Source organism: Aquarana catesbeiana, linkage group LG04 (assembly GCF_042186555.1).
Source record: "Aquarana catesbeiana isolate 2022-GZ linkage group LG04, ASM4218655v1, whole genome shotgun sequence".
In the NCBI taxonomy this organism is placed as follows: domain Eukaryota; kingdom Metazoa; phylum Chordata; class Amphibia; order Anura; family Ranidae; genus Aquarana; species Aquarana catesbeiana.
In genome coordinates, this window is record NC_133327.1 from 690615660 (window position 1) to 690640347 (window position 24688).

The 24688-nt window shown below is 48.5% G+C and overlaps 1 protein-coding gene across 4 annotated transcripts in view; it reads left to right on the top strand.

The window, feature by feature from the left end:
- BABAM2 (BRISC and BRCA1 A complex member 2) overlaps positions 1 to 24688 on the top strand; it is a 289298-nt gene that overhangs the window by 172308 nt on the left and 92302 nt on the right. For all 4 annotated transcript variants that reach the window (XM_073628773.1, XM_073628774.1, XM_073628771.1 and 1 more), the window contains exon 8: positions 17007 to 17106. In XM_073628773.1, coding sequence (XP_073484874.1) covers positions 17007 to 17106 — 100 coding nt within the window. The remainder of the gene's footprint in view (positions 1 to 17006; positions 17107 to 24688) is intronic.

Genomic DNA, 24688 nt, shown 5'->3' on the forward strand with positions numbered 1-24688 from the left:
TATGGGGGGGAAGCTTTTTTATGGGGGAGACTCTTTTATGGGGGAGGCTCTTTTATGGGGGGGAAGCTCTTTTATGGGGGAGACTCTTTTATGGGGTAGGCTCTTTTATGGGGGAGGCTCTTTTATGGGGGAGGCTCGTTTATAGGGGAAGCTCTTTTATGGGGGGGAAGCTTTTTTATGGGGGAGGCTCTTTTATGGGGGAGGCTCTTTTATGGGGGAGACTCTTTTATGGGGGAGACTCTTTTATGGGGGAGGCTTGTTTATAGGGGAAGCTCTTTTATGGGGGTGGCTCTTTTATGGGGGTGGCTCTTTTATGGGGGAGGCTCTTTTATGGGGGAAGCTCTTTTATGGGGGGAAGCTCTTTGATGGGAGAGGCTCTTTTATGGGGGAGGCTCTTTTATGGGGGTGGCTCTTTTATGGGGGAGGCTCTTTTATGGGGGAAGCTGTTTTATGGGGGAGACTCTTTTATGGGGGAGGCTTGTTTATAAGGGATGCTCTTTTATGGGGGGTGGCTCTTTTATGGGGGTGGCTCTTTTATGGGAGAGGCTCTTTTATGGGAGAGGCTCTTTTATGGGGGAAGCTGTTTTATGGGAGAGGCTCTTTTATGGGGGAAGCTGTTTTATGGGGGTGGCTCTTTTATGGGGGTGGCTCTTTTATGGGAGAGGCTCTTTTATGGGAGAGGCTCTTTTATGGGGGAAGCTCTTTTATGGGGGTGGCTCTTTTATGGGAGAGGCTCTTTTATGGGGGAAGCTGTTTTATGGGGGAGGCTCTTTTATGGGGGAAGCTGTTTTATGGGGGAGGCTCTTTTGGCCACACCCCTCCTGGGGGTTACTTAGTTCTGCACTCTGGGTTGAAGCTCACTGTTATCTGCCGTCACATAGCGGCTCCAGGCTCTGCAGGGATCCTATCAATAATGTCGGGATCCCCCCAGAGGCCTGACCGGCAGCTGGTTCAGCCTTTTCATTGCACTGCTGAGACCCCGAGACAGCCAATCCCCTCCTTGCACAGCCTGGGACTGCAGTGAGCGCTGGAGGGCAGAGCAGAGAGAACTGAGCAATTAGCGCACTTCGATTGCTCAGTTCTCTTAGTAGAGCCAGCGGGGGACAGCCGCAACATCACATCGAATTTATGAAAATGATTTTTTATTTTTTGTTGGATATGTTTTGTAGCAGAAAATAAAAAATATATATTTTTTTCAGTCTTTTTTTCATTTATATTGCAAAAACACGCAGTGGTGATCCGCGCCATTGTTAGTTAAAGTAACGCAATGCTGAGTAGCAAAAAATGGCTTGGTCTTAAAGAGGGGTAAAACCGTCCGGTGCTGAAGTAGTTAAACAGGTGTCAGCTTTTATTTTTAATGTTTTACCTTCAAAAAGGGGCCGAAGTTCTGCGAAGTCTGATGAGGACTAAAGTTCTATCCAAGTCCTCATACACACGGGACATTATTACAGCTGATTTTACCAGCGTCAGACGGGTTTTTTTACAGCTATTCTGACATTTCACTCCTACATGTAAAAATCATCAGTTTTTTTTTTTTTGCTAGAAAATTACTCAGGACCCCCAAACATTATATATGTTTTAGCAGACACCCTAGGGAATAAAATGGCGGTCGGTGCAACTTTTGCATTTGCACTTTTGTATTTGCGCAACAATTTTTCAAACACATTTTTTGGGGGGAAAAAAAAACTATTTCATGAATTAAAAAAAAATATAAAACAGTAAACTTAGCCAATTTTTTTTTGTATAATGTGAAAGATGATGTTAAGCCGAGTAAATAGATTCCCAACATGTTACGCTTTAAAATTGCACACACTCGTGGAATGGCGCCAAACTTTGTTACTTACAGGTTACCAGTTTAGAGTTACAGAGGAGGTCTAGGGTTAGAATTATTGCCCTGGCTCTAACGATTGCAGTGATACCTCACATGTGTGGTTTAAATGGCGTTTACATATGTGGGCGGGACTTAAGTGTGCATTTGTTTCTGCGCACAATCAAGCGGAGACGGGGGCGCTTTAAATATTTTATTTTTTATATATTGTTTATTTTACTGTCATTTTTTTATTTTTACACTTTCTCTTTAAATTTTTTATTTTTTTTTTTATCACTTTTATACCTATTACGAGGAATGTAAATAGAAATAGGAATGGTGCGTGACAGGTCCTCTTTATGGAGAGATGATCCCCTCCCCCGCACATCTCTCCTCCGGGCTTGAAAAATTAGGATAAAAAAAAAAAAAAGACAGATCTGATGCTTTCCAGCCGAGATCTCGGCTTTGTTTACATCCGCGCCCCGGACGTGACTTCCTAACGTCTCGCCCGGGCCTCCAACGGTCATAGAGATGACTGGCGACCATCTGAAATCACCGGAAATCTCTACGCCCTTCATCCAGCGACGGCGGATTCTTTCTCCGGGTCCCCGATGGCACGGGCGATGAGAGGGGGCGGGGGATGTCCCCTCCCTCTGCTCATAAGAACGATCAATCAGCTGAACTGCCGCTATGATCGTTCTTACGGTGCACAGAATAGCCGGCTGAAAAAGAAGATATCCGAATGAGGCCTACAGCTGCACCCATCATTCAGATATCACCAATCAAAGTCAAGTCATTGGGCTGGAGGGGGATAAAAACGCCTCTCCATGGTATTCTATGGCCTCATGCACACACAGGCTTTTAGGAGCTGTAAGTGGTATCAGCGTTTTCAAGCTGCAAAAAAAAAAACCCAACGTGTTCTGAGGACCGGCATTACAGCTGTAAAAACGTTGGATGCTGGTAAACGTGGCTTAACGCTGGATACATGACAAGCCGCATCAAGTGTTTTTTTTTTTTTTTTTACATGTCAAAATCAATGGTTCCCTATGAGAGCCCATTTATTCGAATCAAAGTCGCATCTACTCTGAGGAACTTGAATGGGAACCCCGCGTCAAAATCAAAAACAATAAAACAGCGTGGGGTCCCCCCCAAAATCCATACTAGACCCTTATCCGAGCATGCAGCCTGGCAGGTCAGGAAAGGGGGAGGGGGACCAAAGAGCAATGGCTCTGCGCCCCCCACCTCAAAGCACCTTGTCCCCATGTTGATGGGGGCAAGGGCCTCTTCCCCACAACCCTGGGCAGTGGTTGTGAGGGTCTGCGGGCAGGGGGCTTATCGGAATCTGGAAGCCCCCTTTAAGAAGGGGGCCCCCAGATCCTGACCTCCCCAACCTATGTGAATGATTATGGGGTACGTTGTACCCCTACTCATTCACCCAAAAAAGTATCAAAAATGAAAAAAAAACAGTACACAGGTTTTTGACAAAATCCTATTTTAATGCAACTTCAACGTGTCTTCTTCCTCCAGTTCTTCTCCCCTCTCTGCTGATGTCTTCTCCCCCCGCTGTCTTCTTCCTCCGCTGTCTTCTCCCCCCGCTGTCTTCTTCCTCCGCTGTCTTCTCCCCCCGCTGTCTTCTCCCCCCGCTGTCTTCTCCCTCCGCTGTCTTCTCCCCCCGCTGTCTTCTCCCCCCCTGTCTTCTCCCTCCGCTGTCTTCTCCCCCCCTGTCTTCTCCCTCCGCTGTCTTCTTCCTCCGCTGTCTTCTCCCCTCCCCTGTCTTCTCCCTCCGCTGTCTTCTCCCTCCGCTGTCTTCTCCCTCCGCTGTCTTCTCCCCCCGCTGTCTTCTCCCCCCCTGTCTTCTCCCTCCGCTGTCTTCTCCCCCCCTGTCTTCTCCCTCCGCTGTCTTCTTCCTCCGCTGTCTTCTCCCCTCCCCTGTCTTCTCCCTCCGCTGTCTTCTCCCTCCGCTGTCTTCTCCCTCCGCTGTCTTCTCCCTCCCCTGTCTTCTCCCTCCCCTGTCTTCTCCCTCCCCTGTCTTCTTCCTCCGCTGTCTTCTCCCCCCGCTGTCTTCTCCCCCCGCTGTCTTCTCCCCCCGCTGTCTTCTCCCTCCGCTGTCTTCTCCCTCCGCTGTCTTCTCCCCCCGCTGTCTTCTCCCCCCGCTGTCTTCTCCCCCCGCCTTCTCCCTCCGCTGTCTTCTCCCTCCGCTGTCTTCTTCCTCCGCTGTCTTCTCCCTCCGCTGTCTTCTCCCTCCGCTGTCTTCTCCCTCCGCTGTCTTCTCCCTCCGCTGTCTTCTCCCTCCCCTGTCTTCTCCCTCCCCTGTCTTCTCCCTCCGCTGTCTTCTTCCTCCGCTGTCTTCTCCCCCCCGCTGTCTTTTCCCCCCGCTGTCTTCTCCCTCCGCTGTCTTCTCCCCCCGCTGTCTTCTCCCCCCCTGTCTTCTCCCTCCGCTGTCTTCTTCCTCCGCTGTCTTTTCCCCTCCGCTGTCTTCTCCCTCCGCTGTCTTCTCCCTCCCCTGTCTTCTCCCCCCGCTGTCTTCTCCCCCCGCTGTCTTCTCCCCCCGCTGTCTTCTGCCTCCGCTGTCTTCTCCCCCCGCTGTCTTCTCCCTCCGCTGTCTTCTCCCCCCGCTGTCTTCTCCCCCCGCTGTCTTCTCCCCCTGCTGTCTTCTCCCCCCGCTGTCTTCTCCCTCCGCTGTCTTCTCCCTCCGCTGTCTTCTCCCTCCGCTGTCTTCTCCCTCCGCTGTCTTCTCCCTCCGCTGTCTTCTCCCCCCCTGTCTTCTCCCTCCGCTGTCTTCTCCCTCCGCTGTCTTCTCCCCTCCCCTGTCTTCTCCCTCCGCTGTCTTCTCCCTCCGCTGTCTTCTCCCTCCGCTGTCTTCTCCCTCCGCTGTCTTCTTCCTCCGCTGTCTTCTCCCCTCCCCTGTCTTCTCCCTCCGCTGTCTTCTCCCTCCGCTGTCTTCTCCCTCCGCTGTCTTCTCCCTCCCCTGTCTTCTCCCTCCCCTGTCTTCTCCCTCCGCTGTCTTCTCCCCCCGCTGTCTTCTCCCCCCGCTGTCTTCTCCCCCCGCTGTCTTCTCCCTCCGCTGTCTTCTCCCCCCACTGTCTTCTCCCCCCCTGTCTTCTCCCTCCGCTGTCTTCTCCCTCCGCTGTCTTCTCCCCTCCCCTGTCTTCTCCCTCCCCTGTCTTCTCCCTCCGCTGTCTTCTCCCTCCCCTGTCTTCTCCCTCCCCTGTCTTCTCCCTCCCCTGTCTTCTCCCTCCGCTGTCTTCTTCCTCCGCTGTCTTCTCCCCCCGCTGTCTTCTCCCTCCGCTGTCTTCTCCCTCCGCTGTCTTCTCCCCCCGCTGTCTTCTCCCCCCCTGTCTTCTCCCTCCGCTGTCTTTTCCCCTCCGCTGTCTTCTCCCTCCGCTGTCTTCTCCCCCCGCTGTCTTCTGCCTCCACTGTCTTCTCCCCCCGCTGTCTTCTCCCTCCGCTGTCTTCTCCCCCTGCTGTCTTCCCCCCCCCTTTACTTCTCCCCCCCCTGTCTTCTCCCCCCCCTGTCTTCTCCCCCCGCTGTCTTCTCCCCCCGCTGTCTTCTCCCCCCGCTGTCTTCTCCCTCCGCTGTCTTCTCCCCCCGCAGTCTTCTCCCCCCGCTGTCTTCTCCCCCCGCTGTCTTCTCCCTCCGCTTCTTCTCCCTCCGCTGTCTTCTCCCTCCGCTTCTTCTCCCTCCGCTGTCTTCTCCCTCCGCTTCTTCTCCCTCCGCTGTCTTCTCACTCCGCTGTCTTCTCACTCCGCTTCTTCTCTCTCCGCTGTCTTCTTCCTCTGGTTCTTCTTCTTCCGCTGTCTTCTCCCTCCGCTGTCTTCTATCTCCGCTGTCTTCTCCCTCCGCTTCTTCTCCCTCCGCTGTCTTCTTCCTCTGGTACTTCTTCTTCCGCTGTCTTCTCTCTCTGCTGTCTTCCATCTCCGCTTCTTCTCCCTCCGCTGTCTTCTCCCTCCACTGTCTTCTATCTCCGCTGTCTTCTATCTCCACTTCTTCTCCCTCCACTGTCTTCTTTCTCTGATTCTTTTCCCTCCACTGTCTTCTTTCTCTGATTCTCCCTCCGCTGTCTTCTCCCTCCACTGTCTTCTATCTCCGCTGTCTTCTATCTCCGCTTCTTCTCCCTCCACTGTCTTCTATCTCCGCTTCTTCTCCCTCCACTGTCTTCTTTCTCTGATTCTTCTCCCTCCGCTGTCTTCTTCCTCTGGTTCTTCTTCCTCCACTGTTTTCTCCCTCCGCTGTCTTCTTATTTTGTTGTCCTCTTCCTCCTGTTCTTCTCCCTCCGCTGTCTTCTCTCTCCGCTGTCTCCTTCCTCTGGTTCTCCTGCTGCCTCTGGTTCTTCTTCCTCCTGATGTCTTCTCCTGACTCCAGCTCCCGCTGTTGTGTTAGGTCCGGAGTGTGCCATGACTTATATAGCCATGGGGCGTGGCCATTCGGTGACATCATCCTGGAGACCCTGCCCCCTTGTGACATCACCGCCCCGGGTCTAATTTTGGTGAACATTTATCCACAATGAGGGGAAAAACTCGCCCCGACCTGCTTCTGCAGAACTTTCAGAACCCAACCGCATCCTGTGATTGGTTCTCCTTTGGCTTTTCTTCTGGTTTCTTTTTTTCTTCCCATCATTCAGCGCTCAGAAATTGTTGGTATTTTGATACTTTTGCAGGCCAATAATTGCGACATTTGGATTATTTCAGAGGGTTAGCATTTCATTGCGGATTTGTTATTGTAAAGCCTTTCTTTTCTCCATCGCGGTCCGTGCCAAATCCCGCAGCCCCTTCTGCCAGCTTCCCCGGAACATTTCTATAGCCGCGTTCCAGCAACGTAATGAAGGAATTTTCGTTGCGTGATTGGAGATGTGGGCGTATTTTTGTGTTCCTCATTAAGCTGAACGTCTCCAGTGGTGGGAGAAAAATAGCTGCAGATTAGAGAACATACGGTCTGGTCCCGGTACACGCCGAGCCGGAGGGCACCGCATATTCTCTGATTGGGGCTCGATTAAAGGGCCCGCGTACCTAAATCATATACAACCCCCAATTCCAAAAAAAATCTACAGAATGCAATAATCTGCAAATCTCATGAAAACCCGCATTTTATTCACAATAGGAAAATAGAAAACCTATCAGATGTTTAACCACTTGACCTCCGGAAAATTTACCCCCCTTCATGATCAGGCCATTTTTTGCCACAAATAGTTTTTTTTGGTTGTATTTGACCTACATTTTTTGCGCTATAAACAAAAAAAGGCTGAGAATTTTGAAAAAAATATATATATATTTTTCTTACTTTCTGCTATAAAACATACAATAAAAACAAAATTGACAAAAATAAAATTTCTTCATTAATTTAGGCCAATATATATTCTGCTACATATTTTTGGTAAAAAAAAAAAAAAAATCCCAATAAGTGTTTATTATATTGCGCGGTTGTGCGACAGTGTACCCAAATGACATTTATGTCCTTTTATTCCCACAAATAGAGTTTTCTTTTGGTGGTATTTGATCTCCTCTGCGGGTTTTATTTTCTGCGCTATAAACAAAAAAAGAGCAACAATTTAAAAAAAAAAAAATAATAAAAAAATTTACTTTCTGCTATAAAACACATCCAATGAAAAAAAAAATCAAATGTTTTCATAAATTTAGGCCAATATATATTCTGCTACATATTTTTGGTAAAATCTCAATTACCGTATATTGATTGGTTTGCACAAATGTTATCGCGTCTACAAATTATGGGATACATACTGCGCTTTGTTTCTTATTTTTATACCAGTAATGGCGGCGATCATCGACTTATACTGGGACTGCGATATTGCGACAGACTAACGGGCACTTCGTGGGAACCAGTGACACTAATACAGTGATCAGTGCAAAAAATATTCACTGTCACTGTACTAATGACACTGGCTGGGAAGGGGTTAAACACCAGGGGTGATCAAAGGGTTAACTGTGTGCCTAGCCAGTGTTTATGTGTACTGTGCGCTGCTTTTACTAAGGAAAGTATTTAGTAAAAAATGTTAATAAAAAATGTGCCCAGGGGGGCAGTAGCCCCCTGAGCACATACTGCCCTAAAAGCTCGTACCACATAATGCAATGTCCAACCACGTCCAGCCAAAGTAGCTTTCAACCTCAAATAGAGTTTTACAGGCTGTGGCAGCAGGACTGGACAATACACCTGCATGAACACAGCAGGATGTCAAAGTGCATGGGGCTCTATACTTTGACCCATTAAACCCCCTAACCCACATATGCCAAACACGGCCTGCAGGCCAATTCCATCGTGCCAGGCCTTATCATGTGGTCCCCTCACCTAGTTTTGCAGCCGAATTGCGGCAGAACTCTGTTCATCCACCTCCGGCTTTCGCCCTCCACTCTCCGCTCTCACTTGTAAACACAATAGCCGCCTTCTGTGTTTACAATGGACAGTTTGTTTTCAATGACTTCTGGATGTAACAGATCCCTCATGGCGAGGACGACTCTCCTGAATGCAAAAGTGAGAACGATCTCCCTGCAAGGTAGCACCACCTACACAGGGAGCCAAATACACGGATAATAGAGAGAGCCGCCAACAGAGGGCAGTACTAGAGACTAGGGGGGTTGGTGTTGCACACACTGCATAGAGCATCCCTAATCCCTGCACTCTGTACACAGCACACCCCTAAACCCTGCACTCTGTACACAGTGCACCCCTAATCCCTGCACTCTGTACACAGCACACCCCTAAACCCTGCACTCTGTACACAGCACACCCCTAATCCCTGCACTCTGTACACAGCGCACCCCTAATCCCTGCACTCTGTACACAGCGCACCCCTAATCCCTGCACTCTGTACACAGCGCACCCCTAAACCCTGCACTCTGTACATAGCACACCCCTAAATCCGGCACTCTGTACACAGCGCACCCCTAATCCCTGCACTCTGTACACAGAGCACCCCTAAATACGGCACTCTGTAACCAGCGCACCCCTAAATCCTGCATTTTTTACACCTAAACTCTGCACTCTGTATACTGCATACTCCTAATCCCTGTACTCTGTACACTGCATACTCCTAATCCCTGCACTCAGTACACAGCCCACCCCTAAATCCAGCATTCTGTACACCTAAACCCTGCACTCTGTACACTGCATACTTCTAATCCTTGTACTCTGTACACCACGCACTCCTAATCCCTGCACTCTGTACACAGCGAACCCCTAAATCCGGCACTCTGTACGCAGCGCACTCCTAAACCCTGCACTCTGTACACCTAAACCCTGCACTCTGTACACCTAAACCCTGCACTCTGTACACTGCATACTTCTAATCCTTGTACTCTGTACACCACGCACTCCTAATCCCTGCACTCTGTACACAGCGAACCCCTAAATCCGGCACTCTGTACGCAGCGCACTCCTAAACCCTGCACTCTGTACACCTAAACCCTGCACTCTGTACACCTAAACCCTGCACTCTGTACACCTAAACCCTGCACTCTCTACACCTAAACCCTGCACTCTCTACACCTAAACCCTGCACTCTCTACACCTAAACCCTGCACTCTCTACACCTAAACCCTGCACTCTGTACACCGCGTACTCCTAAACCCTGCACTCTGTACATCGCACAGTCCTAAACCCTGTACCCTGTACTCTGTACACAGCACACCCCTAAATCCTTCACTCTGTACACAGCGCACCCTATAACCCTGCACTCTGTAGGTAGGGCACGTAATGCACTCCTGAATTCTGCATTGTCCTACAGATACAATGGTCCCTTTGAGGGGGAACCATACTGTTGATGTGGCCCGCGATTAAGTTGGGTTTGACACCCCTGCCGTAACCCTTATTGTAAAACCTTGCCACATGCAGCGTGCCTGTCTCTTCTGCACATCATGATGTCTGTCCTGGTATAGCAGAGGCAAATGTCATCATTTTATTTCATGCAACCTTTAATTTTATAGGAATCCTGACCTCATCCATATTGCTCCACTCCCTTGTAAAACACATATTTTCTGGCTGACTCATAGGCGTGTCCACACCCCACTTTATAAATATATATATAAACGCGGGGTCGCCGCACAATATAAGTACATCGCTATGTCATAATGACGGGTTTGCCGCCTACCCCAAGACATTGCATGACATTGTCTCCAGCGAGATTCTGTCTGACGGGTTTGTCTCCATCAGCTGCCAGACAGACTGGACTGACTCTGAGAGATGAGAGAGCCGAGCGGTATCAGGAGACGAAACCTGTAATCATCCGCCATTTACTACGCTAAATATCTTACAGCCCCCCCTACATTCAATCTTCATTGTCCTTTCATAGGTGTATAAGATATAAAGGGGGGGGGGGGGGGCACAAGGCCACGCTTGGCTTCACCCACTCCTCTTCATTTCTTCTGTAGCAAAAACTGTGAATTATAAAAACAACTAAACCCCACCCGTCCAACGACCTTCACGACTTTTATTTAAAAATAAAAATGTTACCATTTTTATCTTTTATTCGGTGGTCATGTGACCACATAGCTTCCCTTGACATTCCTCCTCCCAGTAACTGCGGGTGTCTCTTTTACTCATCTGCTGTATTAGCAGCTGAAGTTTGACAGCGAGTCTCCTGCTGGTAGCCTGTTATGACCCCCCCCCCTAAAGTGCGACATCTAAGTGGCCAGAACTCTAAATGGTGAAGAAGGGCCAGGAGTGGTACAAGGTTTGAGATCAGGTCATGGCCTTTAAGATCAGCCCACCAAGGGGATGATGGGAACAGGGAGACTATGATGTGGAGATTATTCACATGTCCTGCAGATAAGAGTAGTAAGGACCAGGCAGGGGTCAAGGCAGACAGGAGAAGGTTTAAGTAGGCGGCAAGCAAGAGCACAGTCTGGTCTGAGCAGAGGTTTATGTAGGCAGCAAGCAAGAGCACAGTCGCATCCGAGCAGACATCTACGTAGGTGGCAAGCAAGAGCACAGTCATGTCTGAGGAGAGGTTTAAGTAGGCAGCAAAAAAGAGCACAGTCAGGTCTGAGCAGAGGTTTAAGTAGGCAGCAAAGAAGAGCACAGTCAGGTCTGAGCAGAGGTTTAAGTAGGCAGCAAAGAAGAGCACAGTCGGGTCTGAGCAGAGGTTTAAGTAGGCAGCAAAGAAGAGCACAGTCGGGTCTGAGCAGAGGTTTAAGTAGGCAGCAAAGAAGAGCACAGTCGGGTCTGAGCAGAGGTTTAAGTAGGCAGCAAAGAAGAGCACAGTCAGGTCTGAGCAGAGGTTTAAGTAGGCAGCAAAGAAGAACACAGTCGGGTCTGAGCAGAGGTTTAAGTAGGCAGCAAAGAAGAGCACAGTCGGGTCTGAGCAGAGGTTTAAGTAGGCAGCAAAGAAGAGCACAGTCGGGTCTGAGCAGAGGTTTAAGTAGGCAGCAAAGAAGAGCACAGTCGGGTCTGAGCAGAGGTTTAAGTAGGCCGCAAACAAGAGCACAGTCGGGTCCGAGCAGACATCTACATAGGTGGCAAGCAAGAGCACAGTCATGTCCGAGCAGAGGTCTAAATCAGGCAGCACACTAGAGCGTCTTCGAGTCAGAGCAGTCAGGTCTGAGCAGAGGTTTAATTAGGCAGTAAGCAAGAGGTAGCCGGGATACTTGGTGTTCACCTTTTTTATTTTTTATGGAAAGGTGACCTTATCCTTTGAAAGATAACAATGTTTGCATGGCTCTTCTTTTTTTTTTTTTTTTTTTTTTTTTGGTAGAGGGAAGTTCTGGTTTTCTTTTAAAGCTGTCCTTAGAGGGCCTTCTTATGTATATAGTATGAGCTTATATGCTTGGAAGCCAATGAAAGTGTTACAAACTGAAATGACAAAAATCTATATAATTTGCATTACCTGTTCAAGTCCACAAATATGTTACTGACTCTTCTGTTCTTAATATCATTAATTACTAAAATCCTGCGGTTGCACTTCCTGTATAAGAGTGTCTACACTGGTCCTCCATGGTCCTGTAGGGTTATTGTGGCCAATCTTCAAGGTGCATGCTTGCATGGCACTAGTGATGAGCTCAGACAGGATCCAAACCTACATGTGAACCCGCCAGCAAGCTGTCACCTTTACCTGGCCAATCATCTGTGGTCACGGCATTCCCTGCCCCACAGCCATACATATGACCGGAATGCCCAGTCCACAGATGGTTGGCGCAGTACATGTGACGGCTTCCTGGTGGGCTCACGTGTGGCTACAGACCCTAATCTGAACACGCCCAGTCTCACCACTGCATGGGACTATTATATAACAGACCAACCCTGCAAGCGCCAGCATGTGCTGTAAATCCTTCTAAATTTACATCAGTAGGTTGACCGACAGCCCCGCCCACACCGCACCTTATTATGTGCCTGCGGTTGTGTGTAGGAGGTACCAAAGTATTAGGCATGCATGCGCATTATTCAAAATCAGGGCAATGCATCATGGGAAATGTAGTCTGAGGCTGCTTGTGAGCAGGGCCATGACTATTCGAGAACTGCACAGGCTCCAGGTGGGAGGTTTTGGTGTATTGTAGAAGCAGACGGCAATAACTGGTGCATAAAATAGAGTTCCTCTTCATGCATAACTATCCATGCAAATGGCATCACAATTATAAGACACAGTATGCCGGGACATGCGCTATAACTCCAGGGCTTGGTTCTTCTTGAACTACTACAACTTCAATTCCAAAAAAAGTTGTGGGACTGTGTAAAATCTACATAAAAATAGAATGCAATGATCTACCAATCTCGTAAATCCAGATTTTATCCACAATAGAAAATAGAAAACAGATCAAATGTTTAAACTGAGAAAATGGACCATTTTAAGAAAGAAATCAGGTGACTGTGAAATTGATGGCAGCAACATGTCTCAGAAAAGATGGGACAGGGCAACAAAAAGCCATCAGAGTAAGTGGTACTAAGAAGGAAGAGCTGGAAGAACATTTTGCAACTAATTAGGTTTATTGGCACCAGATCAGTAAAATGATTGATTATAAAAAGAGCATCTTAGAGAGTCAGAGTGTCTGAGAAGTAAAGATGGGCCGAGGTTCACCAATCTGTGAAAAGCAGCATCTAAAAATTGTCCAACAACGTAAAATTGCAAAGACTTTAAATATCTCATCTACAGTACAGATTTTCATCAAAAGATTCTGAAAATCTGGAGAAATCTCTGTGTGAAAGGACAAGGCTGAAACCCAATATTGGATGGTGGTGATCTCCGGGCCCTCAGACGGCACCGCATTATAAACAGGCATGATTGTGTGATGTCATCAGTGCATGGGCTCAGGGATACTTCCACAAATCACTGTGAACACAGCTCGCCGCGCCATCAAAAGATACAAAGTAAAGTTCTATCATGGAAAGAAGAAGTCGTCTCTGAAACGCCACCGTCTTCTCTGAGCCAAAGCTCATGTAAAATGGTCTGTTGCTATGTGGAAAATGGTCTGTGGTCAGATGAATCGAAATTTGACTTTATTTTTGGCGACCATGGGCGCGGCATTCTCCGGACTAAAGAGGAGAAGGACCTTCCGGCTTATCAGTGCTCAGTTCAGAAGCTGACATCTCTGATGGTGGGGGGGGGGGGGGGGGGGGAATTAGTGCATATGGAATGGGCAGTTTGTACATCTGTAGAGGCCCAATCATAGGTGAAAGATTCAATGCATCCCGAAAGTTTTCACAGCACTTCATCGGGTTCTTGGTCACCTCCCTGACTAAGGCCCTTCTCACCCGATCACTCAGTTTGGCCGGGCGGACCGCTCTAGGAAGAGTCCTGGTGGTTCCAAACTTCTTCCATTTACAGATGATGGAGGCCACTGTGCTCATTGGGACCTTCAATGCTGCAGAAATGTTTCTGTACCCTTCCCCCGATCTGTGCCTCCATACAATCCTGTCTCCAAGGTCTACAGACAATTCCTTGGACTTCATGGCTTGGTTTGTGCTCTGACATGCACTGTTACCTGTGGGACCTTCTATAGACAGGTGTGTGCCTTTCCAAATCATGTCCAATCAGCTGAATTTACCACAGGTGGACTCCAATCAAGTTGTAGAAACATCTCAAGGATGATGAGTGGAAACAGGAGGTACCTGAGCTCAATTCTGAGTGTCATGGGAGGAGCCTGTGATACTTATGTACATGGGAGGAGCCTGTGATACTTATGTACATGGGAGGAGCCTGTGATAGTTATGTACATGGGAGGAGTCTGTGATACTTATGTACATGGGAGGAGTCTGTGATAGTTATGTACATGGGAGGAGTCTGTGATACTTATGTACATGGGAGGAGCCTGTGATACTTATGTACATGGGAGGAGCCTGTGATTCTTATGTACATGGGAGGAGCCTGTGATACTTATGTACATGGGAGGAGCCTGTGATACTTATGTACATGGGAGGAGCCTGTGATACTTATGTACATGGGAGGAGTCTGTGATACTTATGTACATGGGAGGAGTCTGTGATACTTATGTACATGGGAGGAGCCTGTGATACTTATGTACATGGGAGGAGCCTGTGATACTTCTGTACATGGGAGGAGCCTGTGATACTTATGTACATGGGAGGAGCCTGTGATACTTATGTACATGGGAGGAGTCTGTGATACTTATGTACATGGGAGGAGTCTGTGATACTTATGTACATGGGAGGAGTCTGTGATACTTATGTACATGGGAGGAGTCTGTGATACTTATGTACATGGGAGGAGCCTGTGATACTTATGTACATGGGAGGAGCCTGTGATACTTATGTACATGGGAGGAGGCTGCACTGATAGGTGGAACTAACTAGCAGCACTGGCAGGCACAGAGGCGGGGATCGATGTTCCTGTAACAGAAGCCGGTTACCGTCTTTATTCTCTTCTTCTCACGCTGATCGTGAGGAGAAAATAATCTGATAACCGCCTTCTATGTACTTCTGTCATTGGCTGACAGCTGATCATGTGGTAAAGGTCCGCTGTGATTGGCCCTTTACCATGTTCTGTCGGACTCAGTGATCACAGAGGGCGCTATCACAGGAGAAAGTCTATTGATGCCCTCCCTGCACCGGAAGCCCACGCTGTAGCCATCATTCGCATATAACGCGACCGGAAAGTAAAAAAAAAAAAAAAAAGGAGAAATATGACAAAGAAGACCCAGGACTGTGGAGAGGTTAGAATCCGATATCAGGCAAAAATGGGGCAACGTTCCTCTCCCAAAACTCCTCCAACAACCGGTCTCCTCCGATCCCCAACATTCAGAGTGTTGGTGATAGAAGAGGGGGTTCTACGCCTTGCTTAACACGGCCCCACCCCAACTTTTTTGAGACTTGTTGCTGCATCAATCTCATAATCTCCTGATCTTTTTTCTTAAGATTCTCAATTTTCTCAGTTTAAACATTTGATATGTTTTTTATTTTCTATTGTGAATAAAATCCGGGTTGATGAGATTTGCAGATCATGTTTTTATTTAGATTTTACAAAGTGCCCCGACTTTTTTTTACAATGGGGGGTTGTATATTTATTGGCCTTGTTGTAGATTTAGTACCCCTGGGGTGGTATTTGAACCCAAGACCCCGAGCTCTGCAAAACATGAGTGTAATCCGTGTTGTCGGAGGATAGGAGTGATCAGGCGGGGTGAGTGTAGGACGCTCCGGATACGTCACACTGACAGCCATGAGTCAGCAATGTTTATAAACACAGCTGAGTCCTGACAGGCTGACTAATCGCCCGCCGAGCTGAATAAACTCCTCCAGCTGCCATCACCCGCACACACATGGGGGGGGGAGGGGAGATTTACTAATCCTGGAGGGTATAAAATCTGGTGCAGCTCTGCATGGTAACCAATCAGCTTCCAGGTTTTATTGTCAAAGCTTAATCGCATGCCCTCCGGAAGATTTACCCCCCTTCCTGACCAGGCCATTTTTTGCAGCACTACCTTACTTTAACTGACAATTGCACAGTCGTGCGACACTGTACTCAAATACAATTCATGTCCTTTTTTTTCCACACAAATAGAGCTTTCTTTTGGTTGTATTTGGTCACCTCTGCGGTTTTTAATTTTTACGCTATACACAAAAAAAAGACATGATTTTGAAAAAAAAAAACAATATTTTTTACTTTCTGCTATAAAACATCCAATATAAAAAAAAGAGGCTAATTTCTTCATCAGTTTAGGCCAATATGTATTCTGCTACATATTTTTGGTAAAAAAAAAAATCCCAATAAGTGTTAAAAATCGCAGATCACCACCATTACTAGTAAAAAAAAAAAAAAAAAAATGCCATAAATCTTTCCCCTATTTTGTAGACGCTATAAGTTTTTTGCACAAACCAATCAATATACGCTTATTGCGATTTTTATTTTTTTTTATTTTTTTTTTTTTTAGCAATATGTAGAAGGATACATATCGGCCTAAACTGATGAAGAAATTTGTTTTTTAAAAACATTTTTGGGGATATTTATTATAGCAAAAAGTAAAAAATATTGTTTTTTTTTTTGTTTTTGTTTTTTTTAAATTCTTGCTCTGTTTTTGTTTATAGCGCAAATAAATACCACCAAAAGAAAGCTCTATTTGTGGAAAAAAAGGACGCAAATTTAGTTTGGGTGCAGCATCACATGACCGTGCAATTACCAGTTAAAGCGTTGCAGTGCCAAATTATAATAAGTGCTCTGGTCAGGAAGGGGGGTAAATCCTTTCGGGGCTGAAGTGGTTAAAATTAATGAAAATTGCGGTTAAAAAGAATTTTGCGGTTTTGGTGCGTTTTTGAGTCACATTTCTATTATTTACAGATGCAGGCAACAAAAAAAACACACAGCAAAATCGCCATAAAATCATATATGCGTTTTTATGGCAGTTCTAATACAGAACGGTGTGAAAGTCCCCTAAGTGATGAATGTTTTGGCTGATTTTCTCTGATCTGCACATTGAAGGCCTCGCAGGACATCAAATACGTCACTTTGAATGGCGTTTGACATTTCGTTCTGCCTCTAAACACCCCTCAATGTTAGTCTGCGTGTCTTTACTTAGACCGGAAAAAAAAAACCCAGATCCAGCGCATTCCGGGGGGGGGGGGGGAGCATTTTGCCACAAAAAATGCCCGACACGCCTAAATGTGTGTAAACGCGATGAAACGCTGCACATTGTGAGAAGCTCACAGTGTGCAGTGAAATCAGAGGAAGACATTTTATTGAAGTCCTGCTTTTGATAAGAATGATTTGTGCAATATCTGCTTGCAGTAACCAATCACGTCTTGTTTCAGTGCTCTGGGCGGGTCCTCGGCTCTTCACATCCCAGCGTTTCCCAGCGGGGGTTGTCTCATCGACTACGTTCCTCAGGTCTGCCAGCTGCTCATCAACAAGGTACCGTAATACCGATTCATGATATTCCTCCTTCAGGAGACTCCGTGTGATTATTGTGTGTTCTGTGCCATGAGCCAACAGCCACTTCATCAGACTTATTGTAGACGTAAATGATGAATTATTATTATAATATCAATAGTTCCATAGGACAGAAAAGGCTCTGGATATATTGGGGTAGGGAGTTCCATAGGATGGGAGAGGCTCTGGGCAGATTGGGGTAAGTAGTTCCAGAGGATGGGAAGGGCTCTGGACAGAATGGGATAGGGAGTTCCAGAGGATGGGAGGGGCCCTGGACAGATTGGTGTAGGGAGTTCCATAGGATGGGAGGGGCTCTGGACAGATTGGTGTAGGGAGTTCCATAGGATGGGAGGGGCTCTGGACAGATTGGGATAGGGAGTTCCATAGGATGGGAGGGGCTCTGGACAGATTGGTGTAGGAAGTTCCCTAGGATGGGAGGGGATCTGGACAGATTGGGGTAGGGAGTGCCATAGGATGGGAGGGGCTCTGGACAGATTGGGATAGGGAGTTCCATAGGATGGGAGGGGCTCTGGACAGATTGGGGTAGGGAGTGCTGTCGGATGGTAGGGGCTCTGGACAGATTGGGGTAGGGAGTTCCATAAGATCTATAAGATGGGATAGTTATACTATAAAAATCACTAAAATAGCCATAGCAACACAACGTAATGTAGACTTTCTGTATGCAGTCAGCCCATCCGTTGCTTGTTCACTTCCTCAGACCTTCTTCTGGATCAGCAACTGATCATCACAGCTAAAGTCTGCACCATCCTGTTACCAGCAGGGAGAAACATGCTTGTCTAAAGGGATGCCAGAGATGTGTTCTTTCACTCAAGCTTATCACTCTTCATCACTTACACTCTCTGCTCTCAGTTCATCTGAATGGTTGGTTACAAAGGGAGATATTTGGGGGGGGGGGTATATAAGCTCCTGAGTGTGACCCCCCCCCCCCCCCCGGTATCCGCCTCCTGCAGTCCCTGTACAAAAGAGTCTAGAGAGGGGAAGGGCGGAGTAGTAAGCAAGTGTGCTTCAGTGCAAGGAGCATGCTGATAGGAGGAGAGAGCAGAGTTCCAGAGAGATGAGCTTCTCGCTGTGCTGCTTCCCCTTTCACTGTCCAATCACAGGCTGAGTTTGGTGAGGAGACCTGTAAGTTAAAATGAAATTGCAACAAATGTCAGTCTACCTGGCCAGGCAGGACAGGACTGTGCAGATTTCAGGACTCTACCAACTCCCCATCTACACCCATCAGCCAGAACATTCCCACCACTGACAGGTAAAGTGATAACGTGGATGGTTACAATGACATCTGAAAGTGGGTGGGATATATTAGGCAGCGAGTGAACATGTTGTCCCTGAAGTTGATGTGTTAAAAGCAGAAAACTGGACAAGTGTAAGGATTGGAGTAATCTTTGACAAGGACCAAATTATAATGTCTAGAGGAACTCCAACACTTCATCTTTGGTGGGATGTTCCCGGTCTGTGCAATGGTCAGGACCAACCAAAAGTGCTCCAAGGAAGGAGAATCATCCAACCAGTGACAGGGTCATGGGAGGGGGGGGAGCTCTTTGATGTGGAGATGGGAAGGGAAGGCTCATTGATGGGCCTTCCCTCCCCACCTCCATCAATGAGCCTTCCCTCCCCACCTCCATCAATGAGCCTTCCCTCCCCACCTCCATCAATGAGCCTTCCCTCCCCACCTCCATCAATGAGCCTTCCCTCCCCCTACCTCCTTCAATGAGCCTTCCCTCCCCACCTCCATCAATGAGCCTTCCCTCCCCACCTCCATCAATGAGCCTTCCCTCCCCACCTCCATCAATGATGCTTCCGTCCCCACCTCCATCAATGAGCCTTCCCTCCCCACCTCCATCAATGAGCCTTCCCTCCCCACCTCCATCAATGAGCCTTCCCTCCCCCACCTCCATCAATGAGCCTCCCCTCCCCACCTCCTTCAAAGAGCCTTCCCTCCCCACCTCCATCAATGAGCCTTCCCTCCCCACCTCCATCAATGAGCCTTCCCTCCCCCACCGCCATCAATGAGCCTCCCCTCCCCACCTCCATGAATGAGCCTTCCCCCACATTCATCAATGAGCCTTCCCTCCTCACCGCCATCAATGAGCCTCCCCTCCCCCACCTCCATCAATGAGCCTTCCCTTCCCCACCTCCATCAATAAGCGTTCCCTCCCCCACCTCCATCAATGAGCTTTCCCTCCCCCACCTCCATCAATGAGCTTTCCCTCCCCACCTCCATCAATGAGCCTTCCCTCCCCCACCTCCATCAATGAGCTTTCCCTCCTCACCTCCATCAATGAGCCCCCCCTTCATCAATGAACCTTCCTCCCCCCACCTCCATCAATGAGCCTTCCCTCCCCACCGCCATCAATGAGCCTCCCCTCCCCACCTCCATGAATGAGCCTTCCCCCACATTCATCAATGAGCCTTCCCTCCTCACCGCCATCAATGAGCCTTCCCTTTCCCACCTCCATCAATGAGCTTTCCCTCCCCGCCCCCATCAATGAGCCCCTCCCCTTCATCAATGAACCTTCCTCCCCACCTCCATCAATGAGCCTTCCCTCCCCGCCTCCATCAATGAGCCTTCCCTCCCCACCTCCATCAATGAGCCCCCCCCCCTTCATCAATGAGCCTTCCCTTCCCCCCCTTCATCAATGAACCCTCCCTCCCTCCACCTCCATCATTGAGCCTTCCCTCCCCCTTACCTCCATTAATAAGCCTCCCCCCCAGCTCCATCAATGAGCCTTTCCTTCCCCACCTCCATCAATGAGCCTTTCCTTCCCCACCTCCATCAATGAACCTTCCCTCCCCCACCTCCATCAATGAACCTTCCCTCCCCCACCTCCATCAAAGAGCCTTCCCTCTCCACGGCCATCAATGAGCCCCCCCCTTCATCAATTAACCTTCCTTCCCCCACCGCCATCAATGAGCCTTTCCTCCCCGCCTCCATCAATGAGCCCCCCCCTTCATCAATGAACCTTCCTCCCCCCACCTCCATCAATGAGCCTTCCCTCCCCACCTCGATCAATGAGCCCCCCCCTTCATCAATGAGCCCCCCCCTTCATCAATGAGCCTTCCCTTCCCCCCCTTCATCAATGAACCCTCCCTCCCTCCCTCCACCTCCATCATTGAGCCTTCCCTCCCCCTTACCTCCATTAATAAGCCTCCCCCCCAGCTCCATCAATGAGCCTTCCTTCCCCTTCATCAATGAGCCTTTCCTTCCCCACCTCCATCAATGAGCTTTCCCTCCCCCACTTCCATCAATGAACCTTCCCTCCCCCACCTCCATCAATGAGCCCCCCTTCATCAATGAACCTTCCCTCCCCCACCTCCATCAATGAGCCTTCCCTCCCCCCTACTCCATTACTGACCCTTCCCTACTCACCTCCATTAATAAGTCCCCCCTTCATCAATGAACCTTCCCTCCCCACCTCCATCAATGAGCCTTCCCTCCCCACCTCCATCAATGAACCCCCCCCCCCTTCATCAATGAGTTTTCCCTTCCCAACCTCCATCAATAAGCCCCCCTTCATCAATGAACCTTTCCTCCCCCACCTCCATCAATGAGCCTTCCCTCCCCCCTACTCCATTACTGACCCTTCCCTACTCACCTCCATTAATAAGTCCCCCCTTCATCAATGAACCTTCCCTCCCCACCTCCATCAATGAGCCTTCCCTCCCCACCTCCATCAATGAGCCTTCCCTCCCCCCACGGCCATCAATGAGCCTTCCTCTCCCCACCTCCATCAATGAGCCTTCCCTCCCCACCTCCATCAATGAGCCTTCCCTCCCCACCTCCATCAATGAGCCTTCCCTCCCCCCACCTCCATCACTGACCCTTCCCTCCCCACCTCCATCAATGAGCCTTCCCTCCCCCCCACCTCCATCATTGAGCCTCCCCCCCCCCCACCTCCATCAATGAGCCTTCCCTCCCCCCCACCTCCATCATTGAGCCTCCCCCCCCCCCACCTCCATCAATGAGCCTTCCTCCCCCCCCACCTCCTTCAAAGAGCCCCTCCCCAACCTACATCAACGAGCCTTCCCTCCCCACCTCCATCAATGAGCATTCCCCCCCACCCCCCTCTTCATCAATGAGCCTTCCCTTTCCCAGTGTAATGCTTTGGGCAATATTCTGCTGGGAAACCTTGGCTCTTCCCATTCATGTGGATGGTACTTGACACGTACCATCTACCTAAACATTGTTGGTGACCAAGTACACCTCTTTATGGAAACGGTATTCCCTGATGGGAGTGGCCTCTTTTAGCAGGATTATGCGCCCTTCCACACTGCAAAAATGGTACAAGAATGGTTTGAAGAGCAGAACAATGACTTTCAGGTGTTGACTTGGCCTTTAAATTCTCCAGATCTCAATCCAATCGGGCATCTGTGAGATCTGTTGGTAAAACAAGTCCGATTCCATGGAGGCCCCACTTCCCAACATACAGTACCTAAAGGATCTGCCGCTGGCAGCTTGGTGCCAGATACCACAACGTACCTTCAGAGGTCTAGTGAGATCCATGCCTGGACAGGTCAGGAATGGGGGGGGGTCTACCCAATATTAGGTGTGTGGTCATAATGTTATGGCTAGTCGGCTATATGTGTCTCATCTCTGCCTGGAGCTCAGCTCGTGCCCTTTGCAGTAGATCCGGCGTTCTGTGTTGGGTATCCAGGAGGTGAGATGTTGGTGGACTCTGGGGATGTGATGGAAGGTTACACACGGCTCTGGTATATTCGGTGACATCGCTGTGAGCAGCTGAGACTCCACGGCTGCCAGAACAAACACATTGCACGGTCTTTCCTTTCCCATCGCCGGCCAAGAGCGAGGATTTCATCACCGAGAGCACGAGAGGAGACAAGCTGAGTCCAATTTCATATGTAACACGGATGGGAGTCTGCCCAGAGTCATGAGATCTCTATCTCCAGAAAGACGACACGTGCCGGAGAAGTGCTGAGAGACGTCCTCAGAGCAGAGCCTTCCCCAAAACCGTCTTCTAATAAATAATCCCATACAAGTTACAATGTATTTCTCAGGAGAAAATCTATTATGTTTATGGGGGGATATTCTATATAAATCCAGGTTGTGTATCGTTCAGTTGTATGGCAGATTACTCGTTATTTCAATCAGTTGTACAGAAGAACGCACAAGCTCATCCCTCCTGATGTGTGTGCAGCCCGGACTGGGACAAAAAACAGGCCCGGGCAGCCCAGACCCAGCAGCCAATTCCTCCAGGGCGCAGGGGAAGTGCAGGAGGGCTCCGGGGGGGGAGGCCGGCAATGGGACACTTTAATGGCATCCCAGTCTTAGTCCGGAGGGTTCAATATTGAGTTGGCTCCGCCCTTTGCAGCTATAACAGCTTCAACTCTTCTGGGAAGGCCGCCCACAAGGTTTAGGAGGGTGTCTATGGAAATGTTAGACCATTCTTCCAGAAGAGCATTGGTGAGGTCAGGCACTGATGTTGGATGAGAAGGCCTGGCTCGCAGTCTCTGCTCTAATTCATCCCAAAGGTGTTCTATCTGGTTGAGGTCAGGACTCTGTGCATGCCAGTCAAGTTCCTCCACCCCAAACTCGCTCATCCATGTCTTTATGGACCTTGCTTTGTACACTGGTCCAAATCATTGGGGGGTGTTCTTCAGGGGTGTGGGGGTGTTCTTCAGGGGTTGGACTTGGTCCCTTAGTTCCAGTGAAGAGAACTCTTAAGGCTTCAGCATACCAAGACATTTTGGACAATTTCATGCTCCCAACTTTGTGGGAACAGTTTGGGGACGGCCCCTTCCTGTTCCAACATGACTGCCCACCAGTGCACAAAGCAAGGTCCATAAAGACGTGGAGGAGCGAGTTTGGGGTGGAGAAACTTGACTGGCCTGCACAGAGTCCTGACCTCAACCCGATAGAACACCTTTGGGATAAATTAGAGCGGAGACTTCAAGCCAGGCCTTCTCGTCCAACATCAGTGCCTGACCTCACAAATGCTCTTCTGGAAGAATGGTCAAACATTCCCATAGACACCCTCCTAAACCTTGTGGACGGCCTTCCCAGAAGAGGTGAAGCTGTTATAGCTGAAAGGGCGGAGCCAACTCAATATTGAACCCTACGGACTAAGACTGGGATGTCATTAAAGATCATGTGTGTGTAAAGTCAGGTGTCCCAATACTTTTGACAATATAGTCTAGATTTTAAAAAAACATTTTTTTTTTTACTATTTTGGGCCAGTTTTCCTTTGATAATAATACAAAATAAATCAGGAGATATCCATTTCTATTTACCACCAATAGAAGCCCAATTTGTCCTGAAATAAAACGGGAAATAATCCATCTGGATATACAAAGTAGCAGTGATGATATGTACAGTTTTACTTACACATGTCAAAGTTGCAAAATTGTTTTTAGGCATTAATATTTGTTTTACCCTTAGGCGGGAAGAGGTTAAAAAATAACAATTGTGCCTTTACAATCGCTTTAAGCTTTGTAAATAAAAAGCTAGAAGCTGATTGGTTGTCGGGCACAGCTGCTGCACTTCGGATGAATTCCCCCCATTGTGCTTTATTGTATCTGTTTTGATTTTATTTCTTTTGGAGCGACTGGGAGGGAGAAATACTTCCCATCCGCACCGTATTACACGTTGTTGGTGTATAATTAGCTGTGTAATCTATTTTTGGTTCCTCCTTGTATATAATAGAGCATTGGATACATTGTTATCAGATGTCCTTTGTATGTGATGAGGGGATGATGTCAGTCCGAAACTGGAGCCTGTTATGAAACATTGTTACCATTTCTACAATAATTCTCCATCCTCCGAGTGTCTCTGTATTCAATATCACTAATTACTGCTGAGTGGGTTTCTACATTTCTGGGTGGGGAATATAAACTCACCGGCCACTTTATTAGGAACACCTTGCTAGTAGCGGGTTGGACCCCCTTTATTAGGTCCCCCTTGCTAGTAGCGGGTTGGACCCCCTTTATTAGGTCCCCCTTGCTAGTAGTGGGTTGTACCCCCTTTATTAGGTCCCCCTTGCTAGTAGCGGGTTGGACCCCCTTTATTAGGTCCCCCCTTGCTAGTAGCGGGTTGGACCCCCTTTATTAGGTCCCCCTTGCTAGTAGCGGGTTGGACCCCCTTTATTAGGGGTACCCAGACACTGTACCCGGACACTGTACCCAGTGTGATGGCCTGTGATGTTTGTACTGGGTTGCATATGATTGGATGATTTAAGTGGAGCTCCAGGGAAAAGACCATGTTTGGACAATATCTCACCTCTAATGATCAGTGTGTCAGGTGTGGCTACGTCAGTGTTAGGTGAAACGCGTACCTTCATTTATCCCGCAGCTACGGTCATCGATGAACTTCCACTATAAATGTCAGTTCCATTTCTCATAGAATCATGAAGAACATTGCTTGCCCTCCCCCCTCCTCCCAGGTCACCTTCCTTAAAGGGGAACTAAACTGTATCTGAGCTCCACAAACTATACAAAAGCTTTATTTTGCTGAGAAATCAATTACTTTGAAAAACAAGCCATGCCCATTGACGCGTTTCGTCATGTCGCAGGCTTAGAGGTCTACCTC